Below are 19,235 nucleotides of genomic sequence, written 5' to 3'. Positions count from 1 at the left end.
TAGCAGTGATCTAAAACTTGAGGCCCATGAGCCAAATCCACTCATTATTCTTCTCTGATGAGCTAAGGATTTTGAAAACTGCACATGTGACAGCTTTGGCCAGTGATGACACTGGCGTGTGAGTAAGTAGGCTCACTGTCAGCTCTGTCACAGGAATGACAACATGCATTTATCCCATTTGCCTATGTATGCTACTTTCTTGGTCATTTTGATTATCTCTTTGTTATCTCTGCAAGTGAAGCTTTAAAAGGGGATGAGATCACCCTAAAGAAAATATAGGGATATATTCTGAATCCCGAATTACAACTTGAAAGGGTGATTAGAAGAAAAGAACTTGGTGAATAAAACTGAAAAGGAGAACTGCATGAGCCATGAAATCTAAGATTTCCCCCTCTTAAAATGAAAGTAAATATCACTTATTCTGCAGTTTCAATTAGGATTAAACAAGACTACTTACATTAATAAGCTTAGCACAGTCCTAGTCAGGGTAAATCCTCAGTGCATGGGTAGTTGTTTATAGTTTCTGGGACTACATAGTTGTTTACTTTTTTTTTTTTTTTTTTTTGAGAAAGGGTCTCACTCTGTGCAGTGGCGTGATCATGACTCACTGCAGCCTTGACCTCCCAGCACTCAATCAATTCTCCCAAGTAGCTGGGACTATAGGCACATGCCACCAGACTCAGCTAATTTTTTCTTAAGACCCAGCCAATTGTTTGCTTATAATATTACTAGAACACTTTGAATTTACTTGATTTATAAAAATAATTTAAAAATTGGAAACACAAATATTATTTGTGAGATTATATCAAGATTGGTTGATTTAAAACATAATTTTCCACTCTAGTTACCAAAAATTATCCATTACTGTCACAACAGATCTCAAATTTGGGAGGGGATAATATATATAAACAATTTTAAGAATTTAAAAACAACAATGAAATGGATGACTAAAGAGATTACTAACCTTTCAATATTAAAAATTCTTAAATACTTTTATTTTCATCAAGGAAATTATTTAGTTATGGTGTGAGAAGCTTAGATTAGTAACTCAAAAAACTAGTAATGAAACCCTTTAATGTTCCTGTTGAGAAAAAGACTTATAAAACAGTTGTGTGTGTGTGTGTGTTTTTAAGACGGGGTCTTGCTCTGTCACCTAGGCTGGAGTGCAGTGGCATGGTCTCAGCTCACCGCAACCTCCACCTCCCAAGTTGAGGCAATTCTCTTGCCCCAGCCAAGTAGCTGGGATTATAGGTGCCCACCACCATGCCCAGCTAATTTTTGTATTTTAGTAAAGCCAGAGTTTCACTATATTGCCCAGGCTGGTCTTAAACTCCTGAGCTCAGGCAATCTGCCTGCCTTGGCCTCCCAAAGTGCTGGGATTACAGGCTCAAGCCACCACAGCTGGCCTTAAAACACACTTTCAAAAGAAATTCTCACAAAGAATCTTAGTGCTTTAGAAAGAAAGAAATAATTGCATACACCAACACTTTTTAGCTTAATAATTAACCCAAAGTGTGGCAACTTCCTTAACTCTGCTAATGCTCAGTTTCCTTCTCTCTAAATGGGGATAAATAATAATACCTATTTCATAATAGGTGGTAGCACAATCCTTGAACATAGAGATATCCACTAAATGTTGGATGAATACACAGGGAGGTACAATGGTATTATAAAATATGTATATTTATTAAAACAAATAATTGTCCTCATTTTTCATTATCATTACAAGAGCTACATTTATTGGATAATTTGTGCCAAACAACAAACTAAGCAGTAGAGATAAAGATATAAAACATGTTCACTAAAAAGGGTAGATAAATGGACATCACATGTAGAAAACAGTACATAAAAAGATACTTCTATTATTTCTTTTTCATTTAAGACCATGGTTACCTAGTTTAGCATGAAAACCACAAATATACAAGAGTTTATATGTATTATGGACATAAGTGTTCATACAAATACATATAAACAAAGAACAGTGTTTTAATCCCATTTCTAAGTCTCTGCAACTGTTAGTCAATGAACAGCAAAATGAGAGGATGAGAATAAAGGGTTAGCAGATTCTCAACCACAAATTGTTAAGAAAAGTTTATTAATCACAAGTACAAAAAACTTCTACACCACTAAATGAGTCTATCCTTGTAAAATATTTTGAACAGAACTTGGTATACGATGAATGCATATTTAACAAATGTGTTACACAGTCTTGAGAACACAAACATTTTATTAAATAAATGCCATTAACAGAAGGGGAAAAAAGCATTAGAAGAGAATTTGGCTAATTATTTGCAGTAAGGGAGTGAAAATATACAAAACAGAGACTGAGAATAATTTTTGACCCATTCAGCCTCTTGATATTTGACAATAAATTAGTTGTCAGGCATGAGGAGAATAGTACTTTCAAAGTGTCTTTAGTTTATCAACAGATATTCAGTTTATAGCTTATTAAACATAAAGTTGGGGGAGGACATATCTGTAAAAGATGAGGGCCAGACTCATTGGCTCACACCTGTAATCTCAGAAGCCAAGGTGGGAGGATCACTTGAGGCCATAAGTAGGATCTACCTGGGTATAGGCTCAAAAAAAAAAAAAAAAAAAAAAAAAAAAAAAGTGGATCCTACTGTTTGATACAAATGATTCAAAGGTCTTCAGATAAAAATCATCATAGGCCATGACACTTCAGACATATCAAAATTTTAGGGCTGGGCATGGTGGCTCATGCCTGTAATCCCAGCACTTTGGGAGACCGAGGTGGGCAGGTATTGAAGTCCGGAGATCGAGACCATCATGGCCAACAGGGCAAAACTCCATCTCTACTAAAAATACAAAAAAATTAGCTGGGCGTGGTGGCGCATGCCTATAATCCCAGCTACTCGGGATGCTGAGGCAGGAGAATCGCTTGAATCTGGAATTATCTTGAACTTTTTACAAAAAAATTTTTTTTTTTTTTTAAAAGACAGAGTCTCGCTCTGTTGCCCAGGCTGGAGTACAGTGGCGCAATCTTTGCTCACTGCGATCTCCATCTCCTGGATTCAAGCGATTCTCCTGCCTCAGCCTCCCAAGTAGCTGGGACTACAGGCGCCAACCACCACGCCCAGCTAATTTTTTGTTTTTAGTAAAGATGGGATTTTGCCCTGTTGGCCACCCTAACCTCGAACTCCTGACCTGAGGGGATCTGACTGCCTCAGCCTCCCAAAGTACTGGGATTACAGGTGTGAGCCACTCAATCTGGCCAAGAATAAGAGATGCTGATTATTAATTTCAGTCTCCTACTTGAAATTTAAAACTTTAAGTGACCTATCCAATCATATTCAGTCTAGAAAAAATTGCATTCTTACTGCCACAGAGTTAAATCTTAAAGTATGATAACTAATTATTAGTTGAATCTCTATTTGCTTTAAGAGCTACAAATTATTTTGTCTACCAAAAGATTACTTGAAAAGCATCCTAGTTTTGTCTGTAAAAGATGTTCGTACATGTTCCCTTTGTAAAAGTCAAAGAAAATGGTCTGTACATGGCCCTTCCAACTTGCTAAAGAAGCTAGCGGTTATGAAAAACAGAGAGAGAAGCTCAAAAGGCTTTCTGTCATCTGTCATAACCGTCTGAGATACAAGAACTTGGGACAATCATGAGGATACTCCTGATATAAAGCTTGAGTACCTACTCAGAATCACAAAAAGGCAACATGAGAAAGCAAAGGAAAAATGCAAAATATTCAACCTGGAATCTAAGGAGTTGCAATCTTTTGGAGAGAAAAGCATTAAAAAGTAGGTAGATTTAAAAATCTATTGTAGAGAAAATGGAAGAGTGGGGTAATGTATAATTACAGTCACGATTATATAGGGAGCACCTAAAAGGCAAGATTAAGATCAAGGATGCAAACACCCTGACTCAGTAAGTATGAGGAAAATGTCTAGCTATCCTTGTCAACCAAGATTCTGTTGTTCTTTTGCAATCTAGATCTAGGTGGACTTAGTTTTAAAAGTTTGCGTAATAAATTTTCTACCAAAAGAGAGAGAGAATTCACCTCCCACACAGCTAACCTCTAAGATTATTAAGATTTTGCCTTTCCCGAATGAATTCAAGAGTTCTTTATATTCAAAGACAACTTTGAAAGTAAGCTTAGTGTGAACTAAATGATGCTAAAAACATTTCCTAATTTTGTACCTATGAAAAACATAAGAAACAAAATCCACTGTTTTCTTCATAAATTGATAAAGTTGGAAATTAAGCTCTTTTACATTGAGGCTACTCACCAATGCAGGAAACCATAGTGCTTTCTTTTTATCCAAACTAATGTAATCTACACATACAACTTTGCCTAGTAGCTCATCAATCTGTTTCCTGTCATCCTCATCTTCATCACTGGAGGATGATGAAGACTCTTCCTCTGGTCTAGGGAGAGAAAAAAATAAAATATTTCCATTTATTCTCACAAAGAATAAGCACGCCCATGATGAATACAGGTATTCCTAAACTCTTATTACATTTCCTAAGACCTGCAAAACGGCTAATTTAAATTTTAAATCATTTCTAAATTTCTCTAAAAAATAACAGCAAGAGTTTATCATGAGAGGAAAGCACATCATTTTCCTAAAAATATTTCTGGTTTATTTAGTGCTACTGTAAAAAATTAAGGAGGAAGATCAGGACAAATAACTGGTTCCCAAATCCTCAAAAAGGTGATTATTAAACATCCCAGTACTATACTGAAATATACTCGATCCCAATCTCAAATTAAAGGAATTCTGGAAATAGTAATTCTATATCTCCAGTAGAAAGGTAATTTTAAAAGGTAGAAGACCAGACCTTTATTAACTGAGGTTAGGGTGGGAAGAGGAGGCAATCTGGTAAGAGACAGCAGTGGTGAATGCTATCCTTAACAACAAATATACACAAATTAGGTATTCATAAAATGTCCAATAAGCTTGTTTTATATGATGTTAAAAACTTTCAAAATCAAAAGAAAAGCCAGGCTGGGCAAGGTGGCTCATGCCTGTAATCCCAGTACTTTGGGAGGCCGAGGTGGGTGGATCACGAGGTCAGGAGTTCAAGACCAGCCTGGCCAAGATGGTGAAACCCCATCTCTACTAAAAATAAAAAAATAAATTAAAAAATTAGCCGGGCCAGGCGCAGTGGCTCACGCCTATAATCCCAGCACTTTGGGAGGCCGAGGTGGGTGGATCACGAGGTCAGGAGATCAAGACCATCCTGGCCAACTTGGTGAAACCCTGTCTCTAATAAAAATACAAAACAAAATAGCTGGGCGTGGTAGTGCGCGCCTGTTGTCCCAGCTACTCGGGAGGCTGAGGTGGAAGAATCGCTTGAACCCAGGAGGTGGAGGTCGCAGTGAGCCAAGATTGTGCCACTGCACTCCAGCCTGGCGGACAGAGCAAGACTCCGTCTCAAAAAAAAGAAAAAAAAAAAATTAGCCGGGCGTGGTGGCGCATACCTGTAGTCCCAGCTACTCGGGAGGCAGAGGCAGAAGAATCTCCTGAACCCAGGAGATGGAGGTTGCAAGAGCCAAGACTGCACCACTGCACTCCAGCCTGGGGGACAGAGTGAGACGCCGTCTCAAAAAAAAGAAAGACAGACAGAAAGACGAAAGACAGAAAGAGAGAGGGAGGAAGGGAGGGAGGGAGGGAGGGAGGAAGGGAGGAAGGAAGGAAGGAAGGAAGGAAAAGCAAAAGATCCTTTCAGTAACATTAAATATGGGACTAGTAAATTAGAAAGATGGTAACTGTCAGATGAAAAAGGAAGTATCTGAAACCATCAATTTGACATTTGAGGAAGTGGAGTAAAAAAGGAAAACAAAACAAAAAGCGATTCCCGTTTTCTAATAAAGAATCAGCACTAAAGAAAACGCTCAGAATGAGTACAGACACTAGGAAATGTTTGATAGACAATGACATAGGTTATTTTTAGAATGGCTATTATTGAATACCTACAAAGATAAAAGCGTTTTTCAGATAGTTCACAATGATCAATTTCACTGACCAAAAAATTTAAACTCACGGGTTAATCTATTTAAAAACTTTAAACATGATTTACCTATTTGGTATATGATCTAGTATACCCTGAATTTATCTTTGATGCCGTTCCAAAAGTATGTCAGTGTATCCGTCATGCCTTTGTATTTTTTATTCCAATATAAACAAAGTAAAAACTTTTTCATTTTTTTCTTTTTATTTATTTATAATATGAACAATGGAAGTACTGTGGTTTGTAAAAACTTTTTTTTTTTTTTTTTTGGAGGGGGATGGAGTCTAGCTCTGTCACCAGGCTGGAGAAGAGTGGGGCTATCTCGGCTCACCACAACCTCTGCCTCCAGGGTTCATGCAATTCTCCTGCCTCAGCCTCCCAAGTAGCTGGAATTATAGGCCTGCGCCACCGGGCCCAGCTTTTTGTATTTTTAGGAAAGAAGCTGTTTCACCATGTTGGCCAGGATGGTCTCCATCTTCTGACCTCACTATCCACCCACCTTGGTCTCCCCAAGTGCTAGGATTACAGGCGTGAGCCACCGGCCCAGCCAACAAAGTAAAAACTCTTAGGATAACATTAAGTGCCGGGCGAGGTGGCTCACGCCTGTAATCTCAGCACTTTGGGAGGCTGAGGCGGGAGAATTACCTGAGGTCTGGAGTTCAAGACCAGCCTGACCAACATGGAGAAACCCCCTCGTTGTGGCATATGACAGTAATCCCAGATACCTGGAAGGCTGAGGCAGAAGAATTGCTTGAACCTGGAAGGCGGAGGTTGGGGTGAGTCAAGATCGTGCCATTGCACTCCAGCCTGGGCAACAAGAACAAAACTCCATCAAAAAAAAATTTATCATTTTAAAGTGACATGGGAATATCATCCCCTTGATTGCATCCCCAAGATTTGCTTGTTTGCTGGCAGAAACAAAGCAAATCTTCAAAGTCTGCTACTGAATAGAAGTATTGGACTTTGGCTGGCCGTGGTGACTTATGCCTGTAATGCCAACACTTTGGGAGGCTAAGGTCAGGAGTTCAAGACCAGCCTGGCCAAAATGGTGAAACCTTGTCTCTACTAAAAATACAAAAATTAGCTGGGTATGGTGGCGGGCGCCTGTAATCCCAGCTACTCAGGAGACTGAGGTAGGAAAATCGCTTGAACCTGGGAGGTGGTGGTTGTGGTGAGCCGAAATTGCGCCACTGCACCCCAGCCTGGGAGACAGAGTGAGATTCTGTCTCAAAAAAAAAAAAAAATTCTTCCACAAAAACTGGAAAACCAGGTTAAAAAAAAAAAAGTACTGTACTTCAGTGGCACTTAAAGAAGTTTAATCTCTACTTAGAAAGTAGGTTAATAGGAAAACCCAACATACCTTTCTTTATATTAGTGGAGCATAAGACCCTATACATAGGCATATAGCTTCAGTCAGGAATGACAGGCCTCACAAGTCTGATTTCTACTTGATTTAGAAGAGCTTTTCAAGAGCAATGACTTTTATGTTTTTACTTTCTAATGACTACAGAATACAACCAAACTTAAAATCATAATTACTGCTATATCAAAGCAGCCACAGAAAACTCGTTCAGCTAGGGGTTTATGAGCACTCTATTATTATCACTGGCCACTAGAAAGCTACAATGTCAGAGATAACATATCAAAATCTGTAAAACATAGAAGAAAATGGGGCTTTATTTGACTAACAAAGTTATCTATATCACTGTAAAAATTGTAACTTCTTTCTTAAGACTTAACCAGGGTTAAGACTTAAGATTTCACAGTATATCAAAACGAAAAACAAAACACCTTTGTTCAGCTAGCTGAAATATCTAACCACCTTACGTATTAAATCTCGAAGTTCCTGTCTAAAACCATTCCCACTTTTAGACTAGATGCCTCTTCCCCCCTCATCTACTCAAGATTTTGTTCCACCTTATTCAAATGTACAACCCCTGCCCATCTACCTCTTTTCCTCTTGCTCTTCCTTTTATTTCCACAGCACTCACTTTTATCATACATTAAATTTTATATAATTTACTTATTTCTTACATTTATTCTTTTTTCCACACCAAGTATGTGAACCAAATGTTTAATTCGCTATCTCCTCCCCCGAGAGAATGTAAAGCACTAAAGTTAAAGATTTTTTAAGCAATTTTTTGGTTAAAAAAATTTTTGTTAACAAAAAATTTTGTTAAATTTTTAAGCTCTAAAGTTAAAGATTTTTTAAGTAATTTTTTTGTTAACAATGCTTGGCACAGTATAGATGGTAAATAAATACCTGTTGATAAAATAAATGAAGTAAAAATATTTATTTTTTTTACTATGGTAATTCTGATTTTTATTCTAAAATCACAAAATGTATACAATCAGTGTAAATCATACTATTATACATGAAGCTCCTTAACTTTTCCTTTTAGAGGAGCTCAGCCAGAAAACTGTTTACACAAGACCGATACTCAATAAACTAACAAACTAAAATTAATAAGCATCCAAAATATGTCATAGGAGCAAAGACAGAGCAAGCGGAGAGTCTGCTTGGTTATTATTCATCTCTGATATTGCTGTTTCTTTGGTGGCAAAGTATTTGCAGAGCTACAACAAAATAATGCACTGTCTCTAAGAAATAAAATCTGATGATGTCACTAAAATCAAACCTAATTACATGGAAATTTTTACCATAATAATCCAACAGCCAATCACTTAAAGGTGATCACACGTCAGTATTAACTCTAAATTAGTTGTAAATCAAGAAAGATGAACTTCAGACAAGACATGGGCCAAGGAATACCAAATAATGATACAAACTGAGCTAGTACACGCAATTCTCATTCTTTTTTTATTTTAAGCAAATCAGTTTACTCAGTTTCAAACTTTGCAAATTGAAATGTTCTTTTAGTATCTAGAAGACTGACAATGTATATAGGTTCTTAGACATTAAAACACACAGAACCTATGTACACAGCTATAAAAAGGTTTTAATTTTTTTCTCCATTTTTATCAAGAAAGAAATGAATCGAATTCTCATATTAAAATAAAGCAGCAAAATAAAAAGATCTTCTGGAATCAGATAGTGATGATAGTTACACAATTTTATGAATATACTAAAACCCACTAAACTGTATGTTTCAAAAGGGTGAATTATTGGATACAAATCTACAGATTAAAACATATAACAGTAAATTTTATGGTATGTGAATTATAAACTAATTTTAAAATGTGTTCAGATCTGCAGGCCTATATTTAAATAGAAAGTATAAACCAGGTATTGGGTAAATCTTAGCACTGTTACTGGGTAAAATCTATACCCATAAATAATCCCTTATTAACAAGAATCATTGTAAACCTTATGCTTTATCCTTTTTCTGAAGGGAAAAAAATAACAGCAAAAAGGAAAAAAAGACTGCTTTCCTATTGCAGCAGTTGCACATAAACTTTCCAGATTATTGGAAAACAACATGAAGAGGAGAGGGACAAACAAGTATTTCCATAATTTCAGGTATTCTATTCTTCTGAATCACTTAAACACAACCGCTGCAAACAATGGGTAAATTTTAAGGAGAAAACTCAATCCAGTAATACATTCATTAAAACAATCAATAACTTGCTTTAAAAAAAATTAAGCTAGAGGATGATAATCATTAAGAACAGAAAATACTTGAACTTATTAGGATTAAAGGCAGAATATAGTGTATCTCAATTTAATGGAAGATGTTGTAAGTAATCAATTTTGGAATAACTAGGGGTAGATTAATGCGTGGATTAACAGCTGCTAAAAATAAATTTGGTGATACATCACTCCAACAACGAAGTCCTGGGAATCCTAAGAAGAGATAACATATCTTTGCACAAAAATGCACTTTAAATGGCAATCTGAGACCACAGCAAAGACTTTTTTCAGTGGTGTAATGGAAGAGGAAATGAAGGTCGGGTGAATGCCCTTAGATCCAGGTTTAAGACTTTGTTGCAGAAAATCACTCTGAAGAAAGGAGAGAAAAAACTTTTGAGGAAATGTAATTAAGGAGATGGGCATTTCAAACTAGTACTTGCCTGTAATGCTTACACACCAAGGCTTAAAACGCCAAGCAAGAGTAACATTGTCAGGTTCCTTGGCAGTGAGAATGACCAACCAGGGTAGAGAGGGGGAAGGAAGAGCAAGCAAAACAAGATTACAGATGGAGCAGGTCTTCATTCCTACACTAGTAATTCTCAACCTTTTGTCTGCATTCATACTTTGCACGTGTATAACACAATCTCAACAGCAAATCTCTCATTACACATAGAGATTTTCCACAGGAAAATCACTACCTTAGATTGTTTGCTGGAGTCTTTAGAAAGCAAAGATCAACTTATTCAGCAACAAATGCATGCTTTATGCTCATATTCACAAAACAGACATGTCAACTAAGAAACATCTAACAGTTGGGGAACAATAGAGGAGATAATAAAAAATAACTGACTTTTTAACAGATCATAATTTTTGGTCAAATTTGCGGGTCAATATTAAGCGATATTGCACAATAAATTCATTTTTAAACTTATTTTTCCACTTTAGGATGATGTGTGTAAAATCGTAAAAATATGTCTAAACATTTTTTTCAATCTTTTCAAAATCAAAAAAACTTACTGACAAGACCTTCTCCTATAATATATATAAAAAATAATGTAGAAATTTTTTAAGTTTGAATAATGCAGCAAGAATCAGTCTTCCTTGTCAGGCATAAACACCAGGAAGCAGGATTTTTATATATACATGTAAACATATTTTCATATGTAAATGAAATTATTACATACTGGTATTTCGTCATGAAATTTTTCATGTCAGTATATGATGTTGATTAGTTCTTATATAACATTTACTATATAAAAACTTTAAGGATATGAATTCACTTATTTTCACAACTCTAAGTGATAGGTTTTATTATTATCTCAATTTTATAGATAAGAACTGAGATATGAAAAGATTTAATAACCTTCCCAAGATCACACAGCAAGGAAGTGGCAGACCCAGGATCCAAACCCAAACCAACTGGCTCCACAGTTCATACCATGCTAGAGAATTGGGTTTACAGGGGAGAGAAACATATGTGGTTTCAAGGAAAGCATAGGGAGGCACAAAATGGTTCATACAAAGGTTTACCGATTTTTTTTTGAGAATTGAGGCATGGACAAGACAGTGAAGGGGAAGGGAGGCATGGAGATGAAAAAAAAATAGCATGAATAAAAGCATAATATTAGAAAACAAGTGATGTATTCAGGAGTTATTGACTGGTTCCATTTTGACTACAGTGTCAAGATAATATGCAAGGAGAAACTGAAGGCAGATATAGCTGCTAAGGTTGGCTGAGCATGGAGAACCTCAATCACCCATGCTGAGGAGTCTGAAATTTCTATTAGATCTGGTTAGCATTTTGCAAATTACAATCTTAAAATAACTATAAACAATACTAGGAAAAATGAATTTAGGTTCAACTAACAGTTATGAAAATGGACTTACATATGATTTGATCTTCTTCCTCTATTTGTTTTCTTTCCTATGACTGGAGTGCCAAAATGCTCAGGGTTGGTGAGTGGGAGCTGGTCTAATGTCTGTGGGTAAGAACATAAGCCCATCAAAAAATTACCACTTTGCAAACGCTTTCTTTGTTTTAAACCAAATCACTTTAAGAATATGCTCAGATTTTGAGATTAAGCCCCCTTCCCCAGGGAAACTAAAACACAGCTTTCCTAAAGATAGAAAATTCTAGTTTCAAAGATACTGGAATAAAGATGAATGAACTCATTACTGAAAAAAAAAATAAAATTTGTCTGCTCTCTCTAGATGATTCATTACCTATTTGAAGGCTGATAAGCATCTAAGGATGATTAAAATACAAAACAAATACACCTCCATGGAAACACAGATGTGAGTGTTAAGAAACCTATTTGTAAGGACCTAACTTCTAGGTTAAAGCTAACTGCAGCTCCAATTTTAACTTGTACATAGGCAATCATAATCCATAAAATTCTTTTTTTTTTTTTTTTTTTTTTTTTTTAATACGGGGTTTCACCATGTTGGCCAGGCTGTTCTTCAACTCCTGACCTCAGGTGATCCACCCGCCCTGGCCTCCCAAAGTGCTGGGATTACAGGTATGAGCCACCACATCCGGCCAAAATAAAATTCTTAGTAAGTTACAGAAACAAAATTAATTATGAAGATAAAGCATTAACTGCATGAACAAAAAGCCTCAGAGTAAGTTATTACTCTGCAAACATTTTCTGCAAGAAATCTTTTTTAAATAAAATGTAAAGATGAAGTTTCTACATTTTTTTCCTTTCCTACGTTTTCTCCATTTAAGATTTTCCACAGTTGTTATTCTTTTCCTCATCCTAAGAAGAATCTTATAATCTTATAAATAATTTCACAAACATCAGAGCAACCAGAGATTCCCAAGAAAACTGTCTAGATGAAAATGAGAGTGAGGAACTACTTAGGACAAAGAGGCTTCTTAAAGTTACAAACCAGAGTGGTATAAGAAAGAGTATCCATCAACTTAAAATTAAGAGCAGGCATCTAAACTATGTAATATTTCAAAATAAATATTTAACTTTTTTTATATTGAGACAATTTTGTTATAACGATGAACTCAACCGTGAACAGATGAACCATATTAACAACCTTTTCCATATAATTCATTAGAATATATGTAAATGTATTTAAGGTACACAGATATATGTATCTAACAATCAAGAATGTAATACAGAAAAAAGGTTCTAGTCGTAAAGGATTAACTAAAGATTGATTCCTTCAAAAGACAGACAAAAATCATTACTTTCATAACTCTCATATGGCAAAAAAAATCTAATCTTTCAAATTTATTTTGTACAGAAACTAACTCTGTCTTAAGGAACCTTAAATCAAGGATTTCAAAAACTTTATTTGGGCCAGGTGCAGTGGCTCATTCCTGTAATCCCAGCATTTTGTGAGGCCAAGATGGGAGATCACCTGAGGTCAGGAGTTCGAGACAAGCCTGACCAACATGGAGAAATCTCATCTCTACTAAAAATACAGAGTCAGACGGGCATGGTGGCAGCATGCCTGTAATCCCAGCTACCTGGAAGGCTGACCCAGGAGAATCGCTTGAACCTGGGAAGCAGAAGTTGTGGTGCACCAAGATCACGCCATTGCACTCCAGCCTGGGCAACAAGAGCAAAACTTCGTCTTAAAAAAAAGAAAAAATTATTTGGAGGCAAAAGCTGTCCAAAACTCAAGTAATCTGAAATATTACTCTGGTAATACTGTATCACTATGGAGCATTACTAAATGACTATATTTGGTAAATGGGAAAAATAAATTAATCTGGATTCACTTTCTGCCAAGCAAACAGATGGATTAAATGCATCCTCTCCCCACAAAAAATTAAGGTTGCTCTCTTGAAAGCAAAAAAATAAAAGAGAGAGAGAGATTTCTATTACACACTGTGATTTCTATTTTAAGTATCTGTTAGTCATTTCACTTGTCACTGGAAAGAAAATTTCTAAAGAGTTATTTAAGAATCACACATAGTAATTTTCAAATAAGAGACCACAGTCTCTCCCTAGTACATAATAATAAGAAACCTAAGAAGTAATATCTCTGTCCCTGGCCTCAATCAATGTCCAGAAGAGCAGGAGCATGATTATTTCAAAGGACTGAAAAGACCGGGGTGGGGCGGGAAGTGTAGAATTTGTCCCATCTTACATCTAAAGAGCAAAAACCAGAGGCTCCTGAAAGCTGTATTAAAGGCACAAAGAAAACTCCATAGGCCTAAGGAGAAAATGTCTATGACCTGTTACCTAAAATGGGCTGCAGAAAATACGGAATTGGGATTTTAAGTTTTCAATTGCATGTAATAAATACAAAGAAAGAATACCACATAATTGGCCAGGCACGGTGACTCACGCCTATAATCCCAGCACTTTGGGAGGCCAGGGCAGGTAGATCACTTGAGGCTAGGAGTTCAAGACCAGCCTGGCCAACGTCGCAAAACTCCGTCTCTACTAAAAATACAAAAATTAGTCAGGCCTAGTGGCACACCTGTAGTCCAAGCTACTCAAGAGGCTTGAACCTGGGAGGTTCAAATTTTTTGCTTAATGATTGAATTCTCACTTAAATTTAGAATTTGGGACAAGTTCTCTGTATTATAATTCCAGCCTATCCCTTTAGTCTCATATTCAACCACTTTCTCAACCACTTCTCATGAATCAAGCAATTCATGAGAATCGCTTGAACCTGGGAAGTGAAAGTTACAGTAAGCCAAGATCATGCCACTGCACTCCAGCCTGGGTGACAGAGCAAGACTCTGTCTTAAAAAAAAGTAAATAAAACAGAATGCCAGATGATGAATCTACCTTTGTATAATACTCAAAGTATGAATGGTCTTTAGAAATACCTAAATTGGCTGGGCATGATGGCTCACACCTATAATCCCAGCAATTTGGGAGACCAAGGCGGGTGGATCATGAGGTCAGGAGATCAGGACCATCCTAGCCAACATGGTGAAACCTGGTCTCTACTAAAATACAAAAAATTAATTGGGCATGGTGGTGCACGCCTGTAGTCCCAGCTACTCAGGAAGGCTGAGTCAGGGGAATTGCTTGAACCCGGAAGGCGGAGGTTGCAGTGAGCCGATGCACCACTACACTCCAGCCAAAGCAACAGAGTGAGACTCCAACTCGAAGAGGAGGAGAGAGAGGGGGAGAGGGGGAGAGGGGGAGGGGGGAAGGGGGAGGGGAGGGGGGGGGGGGGGGGGGGAGGGGGGGGGAGAGGAGAGAAGAGAGAAAAGAGAGAAGAGAGAAGAGAGAAGAGAAGAGAAGAGAAAAAAAAATGCCTAAGCTATCCTACAGATGTCAGGCAGTAGGTAACATACTCACTATGCTGGTTATGGCTAAAACCAGTGGCTTCAGTGTTAGAGTTTAAACTGACTGAAGTGCTATTGTGATCTCTTTCCATCAAAATCTTGAATTTCAGTGTTTATGAAATGGGATTAGTGACCCAAAATACTGCCAGTATGAAGTGGCTTTTCTCTCAAAGACAATGTTGTGAGTACTACTCATTAATATTCTGAACAGTCTTTCAAAAAAATTAAAACGTTTAAAACAATATGAAAAATACCAAATAAAGAGAAAAGAACATACAGATAGTAGATTAAATTCCCCTATTAGGAACACTCTGGACCACATCTTCACAGGGCTTAAAACACTTAAATCTGAAAAGTTTTGATTATTTGATTAATGCTTTTTCTCCTCCAACAGGTGATAAGTACTCAAGAATAAGTTCCATGTTTACATGGCTTACCCTTGTGTCCTGGAACATTGCACTACACAGCTGCTGGCACACGGAAAAGGAGTTAAAGAATCATACAGCGGTATTCTAATTTCCTTCTAGCAAAACATAAATAAAAGTACACACCTGCACAGACACACTAAAACTAAACCTCCCTGAAGATATGAAGGCTACATAGCCACTTGTTCATATTACCTTCAGCATTTAACCTACAACTGTCTTATGAATCATTCCAATTTAAAATTATCCTGGTTATATTTCAGAGCTTGTGCCTACCTGAGAAAAAAAGAAAAAAAAAATTATCCTGGTGAAAAAAAAAATTAATATTTTGGCTATTTCTCTAGACTAAAAAAATAAAATCAGGACCTTCACTTAACAGGAGAAAAACCACATCTTTAAGTCCTCGTACTCACTGACTAATGGTAGGGAAATGAAATTACAATTAATTCTACAAACTCAGGGAGAATTCTGTACTTCATCACTATACTTGTCCCAAAGCTGTTTGTATTACAAATACTCTATGTAAACCTTGACAGTTTATTCCACACAGACTTATTGAGGCTTTTGTACACAAATTGCTAGGTAAAGGGGGGCCTATCAAGTGAGGAAAAAAAGAATATTCCCCTAAAACAGCCTAAAATCTTACAGTGAAAATGAGAAAAGCAAAAAAAGGCCCTAAAACAAGAATAAGCAAGAGAAGTGCAAAAGGACCAAAGGATAAAGAGATCCAATTTGGGTAGAGAGCTCACGAAAGACATCATGGAGGAGAAAGCATCTATGGTGACCGTCAACACAAGCGAGATTCCAACAAGAGGAAAGGAGTAGGGCTCAACAGTAGTCAATAAAGGAAAGTACGGACCATAGTCTGAATACACCAAGTAGTCTTAATAAGGCAGAAGTACAGGGAAGTGGTTGAATATGAGACTAAAGGGATAGTCCAGAATTATAATACAGAGAATATGTCCCAAATTCTAAATTTAAGTGGGAATTCAATCAATGAGAAGCAAAAATTTTTCAAAACGAAACAAAACAAAACAAAAACCCATAAAATCTAATAGTTTGATAATATTAAAATATCCCCAAAGAAACACTATTCTAAATAGTGACTAGAAAAAAGAAATAGTTCAGTCACACTGTGCATCAATTAGTATTTGTAGACTGGACTAGAGAACCTAATATCATTTACAGCAATGTCTGTCTTTTAAATTCCCAATTGCAAACAAATTAGTTACAAAACTTTGTGAACCTTCTGTTCTTAGTAACATCTTTCAACTTAAGGACATGGCTTCGGTGCTAGAAAGTGCTGGTAAGAAAACCAGCTCTGGCTATCCATTTCTAATCTGAAAGTTGGGGATAATAATAGTAACTACTTCATACTGTTGCAAATACAATAATATGTAAAGCACTTAGCAAAGTCCCTGGCAATTATAAGCAGCTCATCCAACTAGCACTTAACAAGTTCATACTCTTGTGTTAGGCACTGTTATAGGAACTAGGAACAAAGCCGTGAAGACGATATACAAAGTCCCCGCCCCTGTGACACATTCTAGTGAGGAAGACAGACAATAACAAATTAAGTATGTACTCATATTTTGATGTTAGGGAATAAGAGCTAAATCAATCTAAAAGGATGATAAGAAATGGAAGGGACAATTTTAGGAAGGACAGTCAGGCAAGAAGAGAAGCTATAATAATATTAGCTAATAGCAGTAGCGGGAGTTAAAATAAAGACTGCTTGTTGTATCTATACATCCTATAACTATGACAAGGACCAAGCAGATTATAAATCAGAAACCTGTTTTCTACAGTTATTTACAAATTTTAAGTCTATTTAAAAGTTTCCTAAAGAAATAATTAAAGCCCATTGTATTTTCTTTTTTCTTTTTTTTTTTTTTGAGACGGAGTTTCGCTCTTGTTACCCAGGCTGGAGTGCAATGGCGCGATCTCGGCTCACCGCAACCTCCGTCTCCTGGGTTCAGGCAATTCTCCTGCCTCAGCCTCCTGAGTAGCTGGGATTACAGGCACGCGCCACCATGCCCAGCTAATTTATTGTATTTTTAGTAGAGACGGGGTTTCGCCATGTTGACCAGGATGGTCTCGATCTCTTGACCTCGTGATCCACCCGCCTCGGCCTCCCAAAGTGCTGGGATTACAGGCTTGAGCCACCGCGCCCGGCAAGCCCATTGTATTTTCTCTGCAGACAAATACTAAAACACTTTACACAGACAAAAAAGAAGACAACCTGGTGCTCAAACAAAGGGCCTTATTAAATAGGCTTCACAGATTTCACCATGATGGTGGTATTAATGAACTTTCCTGAGTAGTAAGTATGTTGACTGAGTTAAGAAAGCAAAAATTTACTCCTCCCAATAAAAAACATTAAGACATGTTCATTTCTTAAATGATGACTTACTTCACTTTCAGCAAAATGCCTCTCTCCTTTCAGGCACAGTGAAGATCGTCTCAGTGTCTTCTCATCTCCATCATCGAAAACTATGAGAAGGGGTAAAAACGGAAGCTACTGAAGGATTTTTTTCAAGGATTAATGATATGATATGTATTATGATTTTATTAGTGCAAATAGATCTACTCTTTAAGACTACATTTGGAATTCAATTCACATTTTACGTTTTCAGGGCGTAACTTCACATACAGAGTTATTAAAGTAACTTTTTCAATTTCTAGTGAAAAAGAAACGATATATATAAAATGAAAACATCTTCCCTGAAACAGGACATACCAAATAAAAATAAGAAGTTGGTATTTCAAGAGGAAACCATTTAAATACCATTAACTCTTCTCAAGATGGTAAAAAAAAAAAAAAAAAAAGCCAAGTTTTCCTACTGACAGATATTGACAGATTTACCTAAGAAAGAGAAAGATTACAAATTTATGCAGACTGTCCCTTTTAAAAATAACTGTATTTTCATGATTTAAAGTAGGGTTTCTTATCCTTAGCACTGTCACTTGTGACATAGTGTGCTAGAAAATTCTGTTGTGGTGGGCCTGTCCTGTGTACTGCAGGATACTTGGCAGCACTCCTGACCTCTACCCACTAGGTGCCAGTAACACCCCCTTCCCAGCTGTGACAATCTAAAATGTCCCTAAACATTGCCAAATGTTTCCTGGGGAGTAAATTCATCCCCGGTTGAAAACGACTGACTTAAAATACTAAAATGTCGACTAAAAGGTGATGGAAACGTTAAGCAACCTGGTTGCACTAATTATTTCAAAATATATTTGCACATGAAATCATCATGTCATATATACATTTATATAATTTCGTCAATTAAATCTCAATAAAGCAGTGGAAAATTTTTAATAAAAATGAAGTTCTTAAAACATCCCAGCAAAACCACCATAAGTTAATAGAGAATGTATGAATATTTGTATTATATGCATAAATTTGTGATGTACATAAATAATTTGGGGATATACTACATTCCTTAGAAATCATGGAACGAGAGTACCTCTGTTTTAAATAATGTTACCAGACCTTGATTTTAGAAATTACAGTTTCTGCCTCCCTACTAAAATTAGATTTTTTTTCATTTTTTTTGTTTCTGATGCTCAACAGTATCTCACATTTATTGAGAAGTGATTAATGGTTAAAAGAAAGGCAATACCCTTTCCTTACTGACTGAACTAAAATGAGATTCTTATGTGTTATATAACAACTTACATTAATTATGTGAGACTGGATAGTTTTCAGTACATCTTTTAAATGATATAACTAAAATACACAAATGCCACATTTAGTAGACTATTACAACTGATCACCATATAGACTTACTACACAGAATTGCTCAGTCTTGTCACTTACACGAAGTCAAATATTTCCTTATGTCTCAAAATTAAGTAATTTTCCCTCTATTTTCACCAGGTTTTATTCTCACACCAAAAATATATAAACAAAACTCACCTACACTATCTGAAAGTTCTAGCAAACTCTGATATTACCGAA

General features: G+C 36.5%; 1 protein-coding gene across 7 annotated transcripts in view; it reads right to left on the bottom strand.

Moving 5' to 3' along the window:
- The window catches only part of ARID4B (AT-rich interaction domain 4B), a 174,087-nt gene that overhangs the window by 75,099 nt on the left and 79,753 nt on the right, over nt 1-19,235 (bottom strand). For all 7 annotated transcript variants that reach the window (XR_004257943.1, XM_032242303.1, XM_032242302.1 and 4 more), the window contains exons 6-8: nt 17,685-17,764; nt 11,465-11,556; nt 4,260-4,398 (exon numbers count right to left, since the gene is read on the bottom strand). Coding sequence is in view for 6 of the 7 variants with exons in the window: in XM_032242303.1 (XP_032098194.1) it covers nt 4,260-4,398; nt 11,465-11,556; nt 17,685-17,764 (311 nt within the window). In the remaining variant the exon portion in view is untranslated. The remainder of the gene's footprint in view (nt 1-4,259; nt 4,399-11,464; nt 11,557-17,684; nt 17,765-19,235) is intronic.

This window comes from Sapajus apella, unplaced genomic scaffold, assembly GCF_009761245.1.
Source record: "Sapajus apella isolate SASKATOON/1434 unplaced genomic scaffold, GSC_monkey_1.0 scaffold49, whole genome shotgun sequence".
Taxonomy (NCBI): Eukaryota; Metazoa; Chordata; class Mammalia; order Primates; family Cebidae; genus Sapajus; species Sapajus apella.
Note: the sequence above shows the minus strand (reverse complement) of the source record. Positions and strands in the feature narration are given on the sequence as shown.